The sequence below is a fragment of the Natator depressus genome, chromosome 7, assembly GCF_965152275.1.
Source record: "Natator depressus isolate rNatDep1 chromosome 7, rNatDep2.hap1, whole genome shotgun sequence".
Taxonomy (NCBI): domain Eukaryota; kingdom Metazoa; phylum Chordata; order Testudines; family Cheloniidae; genus Natator; species Natator depressus.
Window position 1 is genome coordinate 60,021,788 of NC_134240.1, and position 12,841 is coordinate 60,034,628.

At 51.6% G+C, this 12,841-nt stretch overlaps 1 protein-coding gene across 1 annotated transcript; it reads left to right on the forward strand.

The window, feature by feature from the left end:
* The first annotated feature begins 913 nt into the window (after positions 1–913).
* Positions 914–4,924, forward strand: LOC141990865 (homeobox protein MSX-3-like). The gene is made up of 2 exons (XM_074958609.1): positions 914–1,714; positions 2,991–4,924. The coding sequence occupies exons 1-2, from the start codon at positions 1,282–1,284 to the stop codon at positions 3,410–3,412; spliced, it is 855 nt and encodes a 284-aa protein (XP_074814710.1). The 5' UTR covers positions 914–1,281; the 3' UTR covers positions 3,413–4,924.
* Positions 4,925–12,841: the final 7,917 nt, after the last annotated feature.

Here is a 12,841-nt window from a genome sequence, read left to right on the forward strand (position 1 = left end):
AGTGGTAATAATGTCAAACTTAATTGCTTTTCAAGTAATTCCGGCAGCTCAACAGTTAACAGCCAATAAAAAGCCCGCCTGTGTGCGAATCTAGTCCTTTCAGCCATGCACTAGACATTAAATTTTGGGAGGACAATTAAGTAGAGTTAACTGTTGCCTATTCTCCCCGAGGTAGCTTCCCTTTTGATCCTGCTGCGCCTGGCGCCTTCCAAAACATAATTTGTCTGCCTTATTAAAATGCTCCAACTTATGGTGAAGGATTGCCCGGTGCTTTTCAAATGAAGCAGCAACAATCAGAAGGACCAAGACGAGCTGCACGGCAGAAAGACTAGGACCAATGTAATAAATTAACAATTACCGTGGTAAGTAAAATAGGAGACTGAAAGTCGCAGCAAAGTTCAAGAAAATTGAGCGGAGGGGCGGGGGTGGGATTTAAAGAACAATCCCCAGTCTCAAAAACAGCAAATTAGCCCCTGGGGCAGGCTGGACTCCCAGCCTTCGCCGCTGGCAGACTGGGGGGCTGCCAGGTTTGTGGCTAGTGAGGGGCTGATGAAATAAGTGTTCTGGGCCCATTGGTGTGCAAAGGCAGGATTTTGGGGAGAGGGGAATCCAGCAGGGAAATGCTAGTGGGGAGTTCGGGGGAGCCGCTCTCCCTGGTGCCAACAAGCGCCCAGCAATGGGAGAAGAGAGGCCGCTGCCCAGCTTGTTAACTGCACTGAACTGTGCTCCCAGAGACTGCAGCCCGGGGGCCACCCGCCGCCACCCCGCCCCTGCCAGACGGCTCCGGCCTGAGAGTGCAGGCGGCCAATGGCAGCCCCTCGCCCGGCACGTCACGGGCTGCAGGGGGGAGATTGGAGGGCGGCCACATGAAAGAGGAGCGGCAGAACTTTTATAGCTGTTAAAGTGCAGGAGACGCCTGCAGGGTCCCCGAGTCCCATCGCGAGGCTGCTGCCCTGCCTCAAGCATGGAGCCCGGGACCCCATCTCCCACCCTGAGTCTTGCACTGGTGGTGCCTGAGCCTGGGGCTGGGACCCTGACGCCTGGACCCCACCCCTGAGGCTGGAGTTGGGACCCTGGAGCCTGGATCCCACCCCTGAGGCTGGAGCTGGGTCCCTGGAGTCTGGACCCAGGTCCCTGGAGCCTGGACCCCACCCCTGAGACTGGAGCTGGGACCCTGGAGCCTGGACCTCACCCGTGAGGCTGTTGCTTGGGCCTGAGCTCTGGGGCGGTGTCTGGAGCCTCCCAGGGTGCGTATGCCCCCTTGCCCCCTGCAGCAGTTTTATGGCTCCCTCCTCCCTGAGGATGAATCCTTGCCAGAGGTCGCTGAGCCCGGAGACAGCCTGCACAGAGACCAGCAAAGGAGTGGCTGCCCTCGCCAAAGGGAGCCCCCTCGCTGAGGAGGAGCCGCCCAGAATGGGCTCCAAGGCACTGGGATGCAGGGGCCAAACCACCTCCAGCCCTCTGCTGCCTTTCAGTGTGGAGTCCCTGCTGATCACGGAGCGCAAGCTGTGTCCGCGGAGCAGCCGCCCTCACCAGCCACCCCCTGCTGCCACTGCCGAAGTGCCACCTGCCCGGGCCCAGAGCAGCTTGTACACAGCGGAGTCAGGCCAAGATTTCCCAGAGCAGCGGGCTAAGCAGCAGCCACCAGCGGTGGAGAGTCCTGGTGACAAGGAGCCCAACTCCTGGTTTGCAAAGTCTGCCTGTTCTCCACCAAGTAAGTACCTAAAGTTACCCCGCACCTCTGTGTGTCAGAGCACAGAGCCAGCCTGGGCAACTGTCAGTCCAACTAGCGGGACACCTGGAACCCCTCCCCTGCCAGCAAGAGCAGCAGGGGAGCACTAAACTCATGGGGTGTGGGTTCCCTCCCTTGCTGGTATGTGACCCTCTCCCCACCTGAGATCCCAAGCCAGGCTCACCTGTGGCCTCCTCTGAACAGCAGAATGGTCAGGACCCGGTCCCACCAGTGGGAAGGGCATGTTGCCCACAGGATAGTAGATGGGGAGACAACAGCCATTCAGCGGGCCCTAACTCTCCCCAGCCCCTCACTTGTGCTGTGAAGCTCCAGCCAGGCTGAGGTGCCATCGCTTCACCCCCGAGCTGACGCTAAGGTGGCTGCAGCTTCCCATGCTCTGTGCCTATGAGCCCTGTGTGAGCAGCACAGCCCGACCCAGGCTCCTGCTGGGACCTACGGCCTCCTGGTAGAGTCTGCCAGGCCATTGGCCCTGCCATCACTCCGCGCCCCCATCAGCCCTAGCCAGCCACTCGCTTCTGAACAGTGGGGGAAAGGCCCAGTGCTCTCCCCTGCGGATAGCACTGTACATTGCTAATGGTGTGCAGGCTACCTGGACCTGGCCTGCACTCCTCCCTTGGGGGTCCCACCTGGGCCCAGGGCCACAGCTCACACCACTTGGTGCCTGCCTGTGAGCTCAGCTCCTATGCCCATGCCCAGGCCAGGCGCACGGTGAACCCCCATGGCTCTGACCCCAGGCAGTTCTGCCCCTGTAAACTGAATGGCACTCTGATCACTCAGTGCAGCTGGGCACTGGGAACCCCATGGGCAAGGGAGGGACCTGCCTGCTCTCTCTAGTTGAGACAGGAGCTCCTAGGGACTGACATGTGGAGCCTGCATGCCACAGTGCCCTGCTCCCTGATGGCCAGTGCTCCATCCGCATCCCAGCTCAGCATTCCTGGTTCCACGCATGAGGGAGTCTCTGGGCCCCAAATAGGGGCTTTGTGAGTACCTGTCATGCGGTCACCGAGGGGAAGACCTGCTCTGTGCCATGCTGGGTTCCCAGCCCTGAGGGAGCTAGCCCCAATGGGGAAACGCACATTCATGGCAGGGCTGGAGCCCAGGATGGACTTCACATCTGAGGTGGGTAGGGTAGGAATACAGAGCTGGAGGGTCCTGGAGATTGCGCCTTTGGCCTGGCAGCTGGGCCAAGGCTGCTCCGCATTAAGCAGCTGGGCTGTTTGTTTGTGTCACCTTGCAGGGCAGCCAAGCCCTCCACCCTGCACTCTGAGGAAGCACAAGAACAATCGCAAGCCCCGCACGCCCTTCACCACCTCGCAGCTGCTAGCACTTGAGAGGAAGTTCCGGCAGAAGCAGTATTTGTCCATCGCCGAGCGGGCTGAGTTCTCCAGCTCCCTCAATCTCACAGAGACCCAGGTCAAGATTTGGTTCCAGAACCGCAGGGCTAAGGCCAAGAGGTTGCAGGAAGCAGAGCTGGAGAAGCTCAAACTGGCCACCAAGCCCTTGCTGCCCTCTTTTGCCCTGCCCTTCCCGCTGGGAGCACACGTGGGCTCCCCCTCCCTGTATGGAGCCACCAGCACTTTCCCCAGTAGAGCAGCCCTGCAGCCTGTCCCAGGTCTCTTCACAGCGCCAGTCACCTATGGCATGTACTACCTGTCCTAACAACCTGGTGCAGGGACCAGGGTCTGTGTGCCCCGGCCTGTGCTGCTGCACATGGGGCGAGCAGCACAATATGCGGGCCTGCAAACCCACTTCTTCGCTGGTTGCTGATTGTGGACTAGCCCCCTTCTGACCAGCATGGACTGAGTGGCTTACAGCTGCCGAGGGTCAGTCCCTGGCTGTGGAACAGCAGGTGAAAATCCACTCGGAATAGTGTTTGGGCTTCAACACTGAAGGATCGCTGCCTCCCAGATTGTAGGCAAGAAAAAGTTCCTTCCCCATGGGCTCCCTCACTGCAGCACCCCAGTGCAATGCACTTATTCCCAGCCCAGCTGGCACAGGGATGACTTTAGCTCAACTGTGTCAGGTTCCTCTTAATCATGGTGTGAATCTGATCCTGTCTCCCAGCCTCTGAACAGGGGAGACCTGATCACAGTACGACAGGAAGTTCTCATCTCGTTGTATTGGTCTCTAATGGCCTTTCCTCTTAGCATCTCCCTCTCCCAAGCATATCCTAGTCTAGGGGAGCTTGTCCCTGAGTGTTTACAACAACCACAAGTCACTGGTCTCGATGCTGGGGTTGCAGAGAGCAGGTCTCTGGCCTGTGTTGGTCTGACTGACTCAGCGTGATGGTACTGTGTGGCCTGAACACCCGTGGATGCGATTGTGCTTGACACTGATACTGCAGCACTGCGTGAGAAGCCTGGTGCTTCCCCTGCTCCCAATGCTGCATGGCAGAGCGCAAGGTGTTGAAGGACGAGAGTAAAACAGCAGAAAGCAGAGACCGTTCACCCCTGCCCCCCAACACACGCACATTCTTCCAGAACCAGCTTGGGTTTGGTTAATTAGCCCTCCTCAGTGACCTCCTCTCCCCCCCGCCCCCCGACTACCCCTCTGCAAGGCTCCCCCTGGCATGAATGAGTTCCACCCAGTCATGACTTCAAGGTATGGGACCAATGGGCCTGACTCTACACCCATTATTTCCTGAGCAGCCAGCCCTACGGAGTCATCCCATTGCGGGATGGAGCTCTGCCAGGTCCGTGCTGCCTTCCGTAAGGCTGGCAGTGACTCGAAGCCAGGTCCCTTAGTGCTCTCTTGCTGTAAATAGGGGACAGTCTGATTTTTGTATTGGTCACTAGGGGGCTGTATTTGAGGATGCTAAGCTGTTTATAGGTGAATGCTCACTAGTATTCACAGATGTCTATGCTGTGTGCATTTCAGCCCATGTGAAAGACACAGAGCTAATTCCATGTACATAGTTTGGGTTTTGTACAGAGCCCTGAATGGGCTGGGGCAGAAATCTCCCTGTTTTGTACAAAGCAGCCAGTCAATAAAGCCTCTAAGTTAATCAAGGCAGCGGTGCCGCTCGCAGCTTTGTTCTTAATAAAAAATATTGTAGCTTTCCCCAAAATGTAACAAACAGTCTCCTAACCAGAGACCACCAGAGCCAGTGTATTCAGCTTGCACAATGAGGCCTGGCTGCTGGGCAGAGCCAAGAGGGATTCCTGTAAAATACCACACAGATTAGCCAGGTCTGCCTGCCCAGCAGGTGTCAGGCTTATGCCGCACACACAGCACTGCTCCTTGCCCTGCTGGTGCAGTAATTCTTGGGGCTCTTTGGATGTACTGCAAAAAGCTACCTCTGCCATTGCTCCAGCCAGCTACTGTGCACTGCCACTGCTAGAGGCAACCCCCCAGCCATCTCAGAGGAGTGAACAGAATAGAGGTAGCTGCCCCACCGGAGAGCAGAACCACTTCTCCAGGTGTTGGAGGCCTCCCATTTGCCAAGGGTCTTGCTCCAAGTCCCCAGGCAATGGCTCCGGTCCACTCTCTAGCACTCTGAAGCCCCGCTTCCCTCCCACCCACACACACCACACAGTGTTGGGGCTGCTGCTCTTGTGGTGCTCCCCAGCTCACTGCCCATCTTCCTGGCCCAGGGCTCATGGCAGGAAGGGCACAGCCTGGGGCTGCCTACCATTGGGAGGAAGTAGGGCAAGCCCAGGCACTGGCCAGGGCTTTAAGTGTGTCTTTTCAGCCACAGCTCTTAAGAAGCTTCCTGAGGTGCTGCCAGAGAAGGCTCCAGCATGGTGTCAGGGGAATGCACCTCTCTGGGTGACCCCTGTCACACTGCCCCTACCCTTTGCAGGAGGCTTTGGGAAACCTAGGGTCCCTTCCTGCTCCCAGGAATGCTGGGGTGGGGAGGGGTCCTACAGCTCACTGCCCCTTAAGCAGTCCTGTGGGTCCCAGGCATTTGCCCTGCTACCAGTCAGGGAAGGCTTAGTGCCTAGCAGCCATTCTTAACTGGAAGCCCATGTCTCAGACTTTGTCATGATTCTAAACGTGGAGCAAACAGCGTGTGTTTGCGCTAAGCAGCGTCAGCCCTCGGAACAGGAAATTACTGGTATTTCTTGGAGACCTGTCAAGTTTCAAACTGCGGCTGGCTGTGTGGAGTAAGGGACTGGGGCTGGGGCTCCAGACCTGCCTTTGCTCTTCCTTTAGGCACTATTGCCACCTGCTGGATGCCAGACATTCTGCACCGACTGCACTAGAATCCATCCCTTGAGGAAGCTACTGCTACAGCACTACTCAAGCCTCTGTGGGAATGGTTCTAGCAACTGCCCTCCAATGCCCAGTCCTTCAACCACTTCTCCCCATACCTGCCTTCTCCTGCTCTGAACTGCCTCTGCTTTACTGCAGCCTCTAAGGGAGTGCTGTTGGGCCACATCCACAAGGGTTGCCTTCAAGATACTGAGGCCATAACCTCCTGCAGCAGTTGTGCTCCTCAGGAACGATGACACTTTCCACTGTAAGAGTGAAAGGTATAAGAGCTGGAGATAGATTTCTGCTCAACAGCCCCCCAACTGTAGAATCCCTTCCAAGAAGAGATTAGAGTAACCAGATCTCATTGCCTTCAGGACAAAACGTGAGACTCACTCCTTTGACAAAGTCTCCCCATTACAATAATGTTTTTGGCAAAGTGGCAGTGATGCCAATATTTCAAGTTACCTAATCCTTTCCATTGTAATTTCCTAGACTCGCTGCTTATAATGTCAACAGACGTTTCTTTTGAAAGTTTCAGCAAATTAGGTTAGCCATTTTTAGATCCAGATCAATAAAAAAATAGATACTTTCACCAATGCTAAAAACATTTTCAACGCTGGTTTAAACATCCCTAGGGCTGTGCAGCAGGAACTGGACATTTGGCAAAGGGATACTCGTAGAGTCAGAGCAGTGCCTTTCACCTCCTCCATAAAAAATCTCTTCAGATTTGTAAGCCATAGGAAATATCCTTTGGCACATGCTTGTTGTTTTTTGAACATTCCTACTGCACTGAGCTTGCTTCCAAGCCCCCCTGAGCCTTCTTCATTGTTTCCAAACAACTGCATAGACTAACAGTGTCAGTAAGGTGGTAGGGCAGGAGCATGCCAGCCCTGCAGCTGTCCTTTGGCCACAAGGAAAGTAGCTAGGCTGGGAGATACAAGCCTGTGAACCCTAATCACTAACACTTAATATCGAGTAGGGCTTCATACAACTGCTTTAAGATAGAGGCATCTTCATAGATAACTGGTGATCAGTAAAGTTGCACAAGGGCACTTCTGGCAGAGCTAGGAAGAGAACCCAGGCTTTGAAGTGGCAGACCTACCTTTCAGTCACTTAGCCATACTGTGTTTCGGAAAGTCTGTGTTAAATCTGTGTGCTTGGCTACGGTGGCCCAATTCATTCCTGCAGCAGTGAAGTATTTGCCACAGGGGACAAGGGGAGGCAGCTTGTACGTCCCTTTATGGAGGTGCAGTTCAACCAGCACAAAGGGGCCACAAAGCACTGACGAATCATGTTCCATGTCTTCAGAATGGGGCTACTCCAACATACCCCTCTTCACAAATAGGTTTGAGACCCACAGATTAATGAGCACATTGTAAATCCAAAGCATTTAAAAGCAAAGACCACTCAGGAGTGCTAATTTGCAGATCCCTTCTCTACTCATTAGACCACACTCCCCCACCAGAGCCAAGAAAGAACATGGACCCACATTCCCAGCATTCTGCAAATGTCTACAAAACAGTGGTTTAACCCACTGGCAAAGGGTGTGTTTTATCCCTCCCAATAAAGGCTATATCAGGCTGTTGTATAGCTAAAGAGTGGGGGTCTAGGGAGCAACTGAGCTGTGGTGTTTAAAGCCCTTGTTTACTGTTACAATGTTAAATTGTAATGTTAGTCCCAGCTCCCACTGTGAAGAACCCCCTTTAAAATCCCTTTTATTAAGCTTGCATAAGAAAGGAAAACAATTAAAACATTCCAACCATAAAAGGTTACACACAGTTTAATTTCAACATTTTCCCCTATTCTGGCCCAGCCTTTTAGCTGTCTAGACTCTCCTAAAGACATGGCAGTCCTTGGCAGGAGGTTAAAGATGATGCTAACTGTCCTAATTAGGAAGAAGAAACAGTCCCATTAGGCCATCTCCATTGAAACAGCAATTTATAGTGCTTGTTTTAGGGCCAAATCAGCCTCAGTCAATAACTGTTTTTAGGTGCTTCATTTTGCATATCACACACTAACTAGTTCCTTACTGCACCATGTAAACTCTCTCCAAACTGGCAGTGCTCTGTTACTTTCCTTAATTCAAGCACATACTCAGAAATTCTTTCATTGCCTTTTTGGCATTTATAAATTTATATTTATATTTATAAAAGCAGGAATGACTATGATCACCATGGCTTTTGGGAACAGGCGAGTTTGTAGAATTTCCACATAATCAGCAAATGTTTTGGCTGCAAGTTTAAGAAGCTGTTAGTCTGCTTAGCAAGGTGCACGTTTTAGCTCATTATGCTCAGTAAAACTAGGATTCTCTTCTCATCAGTTATACCATTCGCTCGTCTATCCTGTTCCAATCTCTTTCTAGAGGTGGGGCCAGTCTGCTACTGAACTACCAAACAAGTCCATTCCCCCCAAAGTGCCAGACATTTTTAACACAATTTTTCTCTAAGTGAGCAGATCACTTATGGTCCGAGTGCTGCAAAGTGCAGTTCCCTTTTTAGTTGCACTGCCCCTAGGCTGCTCCCTATTCCTGACTGTATTCCCAGATTATGATCCCTGCCTTGCTGCTGAAGTGTTGTGTCTCTTGCTCTTTAAGCAACAAACAGGGCACCAAGGAACCATACAGGCACATTGGAATCCAACTAGCAGTGTTTATTCAATGGACACAATATGCCAGACCTAGCTCTATACACACATTGCCACACTGGTTGTGTTCTGGCAACTTCTAAAATATAGAACAGTGAGTACCACTAGAGGGCTCACAAATTATTTAAAGGGATATTACTTTATTCCTAAACCCTAGAAACTATAAGTGGTATGCTGCTTGGTCTATGGGTTTGATTCTGGCTTTGGGTGTCTGGAGCTCCTGGACTATACTGCACAGGACTTCGTGATGTGTGATACTCTCGGTCATTCGTTCCGAACTCCCACCACTCCCCATGGGGTGGAGACCACTCCCACAGCTGTTGAGGCAGCAGGAATTGATTCAGAAACCATTCCAGCTGCTTTATCAGCAAACAATCACGGTCATCTGTGAACAAAACTGCCCGAAGAACCCTTCCAACCAGGAGGCATCTTACCAGGGCCATCTCCTTTCTTTGGGTTATGGCGCTTCCTTTTGGGGCTGAAGCCCTGCAAATCTGCACGTGCACAGGGACCACACAGGAGGTAGGGGGCTATGGGCTGGGCAGTAGCAGGGCTGCATGGTACTTCTCCCTGCACTCTCTGGGCTGTGCCCTACCCAGGAAAGAAAGTGCTGAGAGTTGCTGAGGCCCAACTCCCAGAGAGCATAGGGAGAGGCACCATGCAGCTCTGTGGGCCCCTAGCTCCATGTACAAACACCCACATCCTGGCTGCAACCCTCCCCACCACTGCTGCCTTGTGAGCAGGCAGGTTTGCACGGCTGCAGCCTCACAAACCTGCCTTCCACATAGTGTATTAGCAACTGCTGCATAGAAGCACTTTTTTGCTGGTGACCAAGGGGTTGCTAATAAGTGGAATATACTGTAGATACAACTGAACTTTAAAAAAAATAAACTAGCTGCTTTCTAACTAAGGTATTTCCTCTGGGTTTGGGAGAGTTGTTCTTTCATGCCTTGCTATTATGGGCTGTCAGTAGTGATACCATAGTTCAGGTTGCATCAGTATTTTCTGATTTAAGAGGGTCAGTACCTCGGAATCTAACCTTGCTTCAGAACCCTTTTTTGAAAGCACGCCGTGGAGAATTGAACCACATTTCAGCCACTAATGACTATGTATGTGGAATGATTTTCGATGTGTATTTTGGGTTTGGATGTTGCTGGGGGTTTTTTTTTTTTTTTTTTTTTTTTTTAAAGGAAGTTTGGGAAAACCAGAGCACCAGAAAAGCCTGATTTTTTCACACCCTGAATATTTGCTGCCCCCTTCGGCTGCCTGAACAGAAACATTGTGACATCAGAGATTATCAGCCACTTAGCACTCTCTCCCTCAAGGTCATTTGTATACTGGGAAAGTCACCAGTGCCCTGGATGAAATGGCAACAGCTGCCTTTGCTGATTTCCCATAACATTATTTCAGAGGTGCTGCAGTCAAAGCCAGGCTTGGAGCAGCTGCTAATGGGCTCCTTTGGGCTTGTACTGGGATACTTTACACTGGTCCTTTTCAAAGGTACTTGCTGAAAAGGGGGTTACATGAAACGAAGAGAATTTACAGCTCCTTTCATGTGTATTGTTTATTTGTTTCTTACCAATTGGGAGCTAGATATGGCTTTCTGAATATTCACCTGTCCTCTCCTATCACAAGACAGACTTGCGATTGTTCCCCCCTCAAACAAGACTTAGTACAATGCTCAAACAAAAAACTGTGTTTAACATTAGTTAAGGTTGCTCTCAACAATAAACTAATCCATAAAAATTAGAAAATCCAAAATTAAAGGATTAAAAGTTTGCAAAGTCAAGCACTCTCAAGTCAGAAAATGCCAGAAGTCACATTGCTCACGAACACAATCTTAATTTAGCCCCCTTGTGCATATGCATGATGATACAGTCCGGGACCCCCACAGAGACTGGCAATGCACCCCCAACTAGACAAACTCCAGGATCTTCTTCTGCAGGCTGGCCAGGCTTCTCAAGAGCAGGCTCGGTGTATTGAACTGGTGCTAGAGCATGGACAGGAACAGCTAGTTGATCAGAAGCGCACTGCCTCAAAGGGAAAGGCACCAGAGCGGCCCCATCCACCTCTGCAACTGGTCAGACAACCTGGCCTCTAGATCAATCCAATTCTCTAGCTAGGAGGGATTGGTGGCAGAAAGGTACATGCCAAGATAGAGCAGTGGACTATTGCTCCACCAGATGGCAGAAAACATGGGTAGGAGAGAGACCACCTGCCACCTCTACCAACCATCAAAGCAGAGCTCTTGACCCATGCAGCGAGACTGCTGAATATATGGCATGGCAAGCCTCCACCCATGCCAGTTCCCTCAGATCCTGGGTCACGAGGAGCACATTGTCAGCACATGCCAGTAGGGCTACTCTCAAGTGAAGCTTTCAAAGCACCAACCTGTCATTCTCTTGCAGAGGAGACTGAGAAGGGCTCAATGGCAATAGCATACAGCTCCCCACAAAACGGGAAGCCCTGATGCACCCCTTGACCAAAGATGACGGGCTTGGTCAGGGTGCAGCTGAGCTTCCCCAAGCATTCTGCAGAGGTGTACAGCACCTAGAGAAACCCCATGAATTGGAAGACCAAAGCCAAACACCTGCTGAGATACCAGTGATCCACCCTGTCACAGGTATTCTCCTGGTCAAGGTACAGGAGGTGAGTGACCGACCACACCTACTTGCCAGCTGGAGAAGATCTCAGACCAGACAGAGGTTGTCCTGGTTAGAGATTTATACACTCTTCAGGGATTAATGCATCCCACCAAGTTTTTACAGTGACATTCCAGCAATGTTTGGAAAAGAGTTGGGTTTATTAGTCACCAAGAACACAGCATCAGAAATCTTTAGGTTAGCATAGAGACATAAGGTTAAAGCATAGTCCATTTTGGTCAGCCCAGAGCACCAGGCAAGCTATAATGAACCCCATTTTCAGGCTCTCTCTCTCTCTCTCTCCCTCCCTCTCTCTCTCTCTCTGACTTCCTTCCTTAGGCTCTGTCTACACTGCGCACCTTACAACGGCGTGGCTGTGCCGCTGCACCATTGTAAGGTGCGCAGTGTAGCCACTCTATCGCTGGGAGAGAGCTCTCCTGACAAAATAAAACCACTCCCAACAAGGGGTGGTATCTTCGTCACCAAGAGCATGGCTCCTGCCAACGAAGCGCTGTCCACACCAATGCTTCTCGTCGTTAAAACTTTTGTCGATCAGGGGTGTGTTTTTTTCACACCCCTGAGCGACAAAAGTTTTAATGACAAAAGTGCAATGTAGACATGGCCTTAGTCAGCTCCCAGGTGAGAGAACTCCAAGGTTCTGCCACAAGCCAACTCTTTTTCCCTCACCTTATACCTCCCAGTCCTTTGTTCTTAAGATGTAGTCTCTGCTCAGCTTCCCTGCTGAGAGTTGGGGAAATCCTCCTCCCTCTGGGTGATTGGTGGTTAGGTGTCAATGTCCTGATGACTGGGCTTTCTATTGTCCTCTCGGATTTTCCACTGATACGGGTTGGTCTCTTTCAGTCCTTTTAATGACACATTCTGCTGGCGCAAACAGTGAGACAACACACACACCTATGTGTCTCAGCCTGCCCCGAGAGCAAACTTATTCCCCCCACTGTGTAGCCACGTAAAGCATAGGGGAAACCGAGGCACATAGGCTTCATAAAAAATATTACAAAGATTTCCTACTTCCTCACAGCTATGACCTTGAAGTCCAGGCCGAGTAGTGATACTAGGCACCAATTCTTCAGGTCATGGAGGACCCACTTTTTGGACAGCAGGGCAAGCATGGCCTGCCCTGCACAACATGAGACATGCCCCACTCCCCAGGGCCTTGGTTCAGACAATGGCAATGTCTGGCCCAAGGACATTCCAGAATGTACAGTAGAACTCCCCAGTTCAGCCCTTTGATGCCTAGAGATTTTATATTAGGCATCAGATGAAGGGTTTCCAAGAACTCAGCCAGGGTGAGAAGCAGCTCTAGCCAGTCCTGGTCACTCGAACTGACTGTAGGGAGTTCGTCCCACAGCATCTCACAAGCATCAGCATTAGTTGGACCATGGAGAAGAAGTCTGCGTAGAAAGCTCCCACCCTTTCCTGCTTCTCCACTGGATCCATAAGAGGGGTGCTGTCCTCTTCCATGTCCTCCTTTTCTCCATGGCATAGAAGCAGGAGCTGCAATCCACCTCCTGAAGAAGCTGGATACATGATCAGACAAAAGCATCCTGTGTCCAATGGTCATCAAGGGCTCAGAGTTCATCCCGTT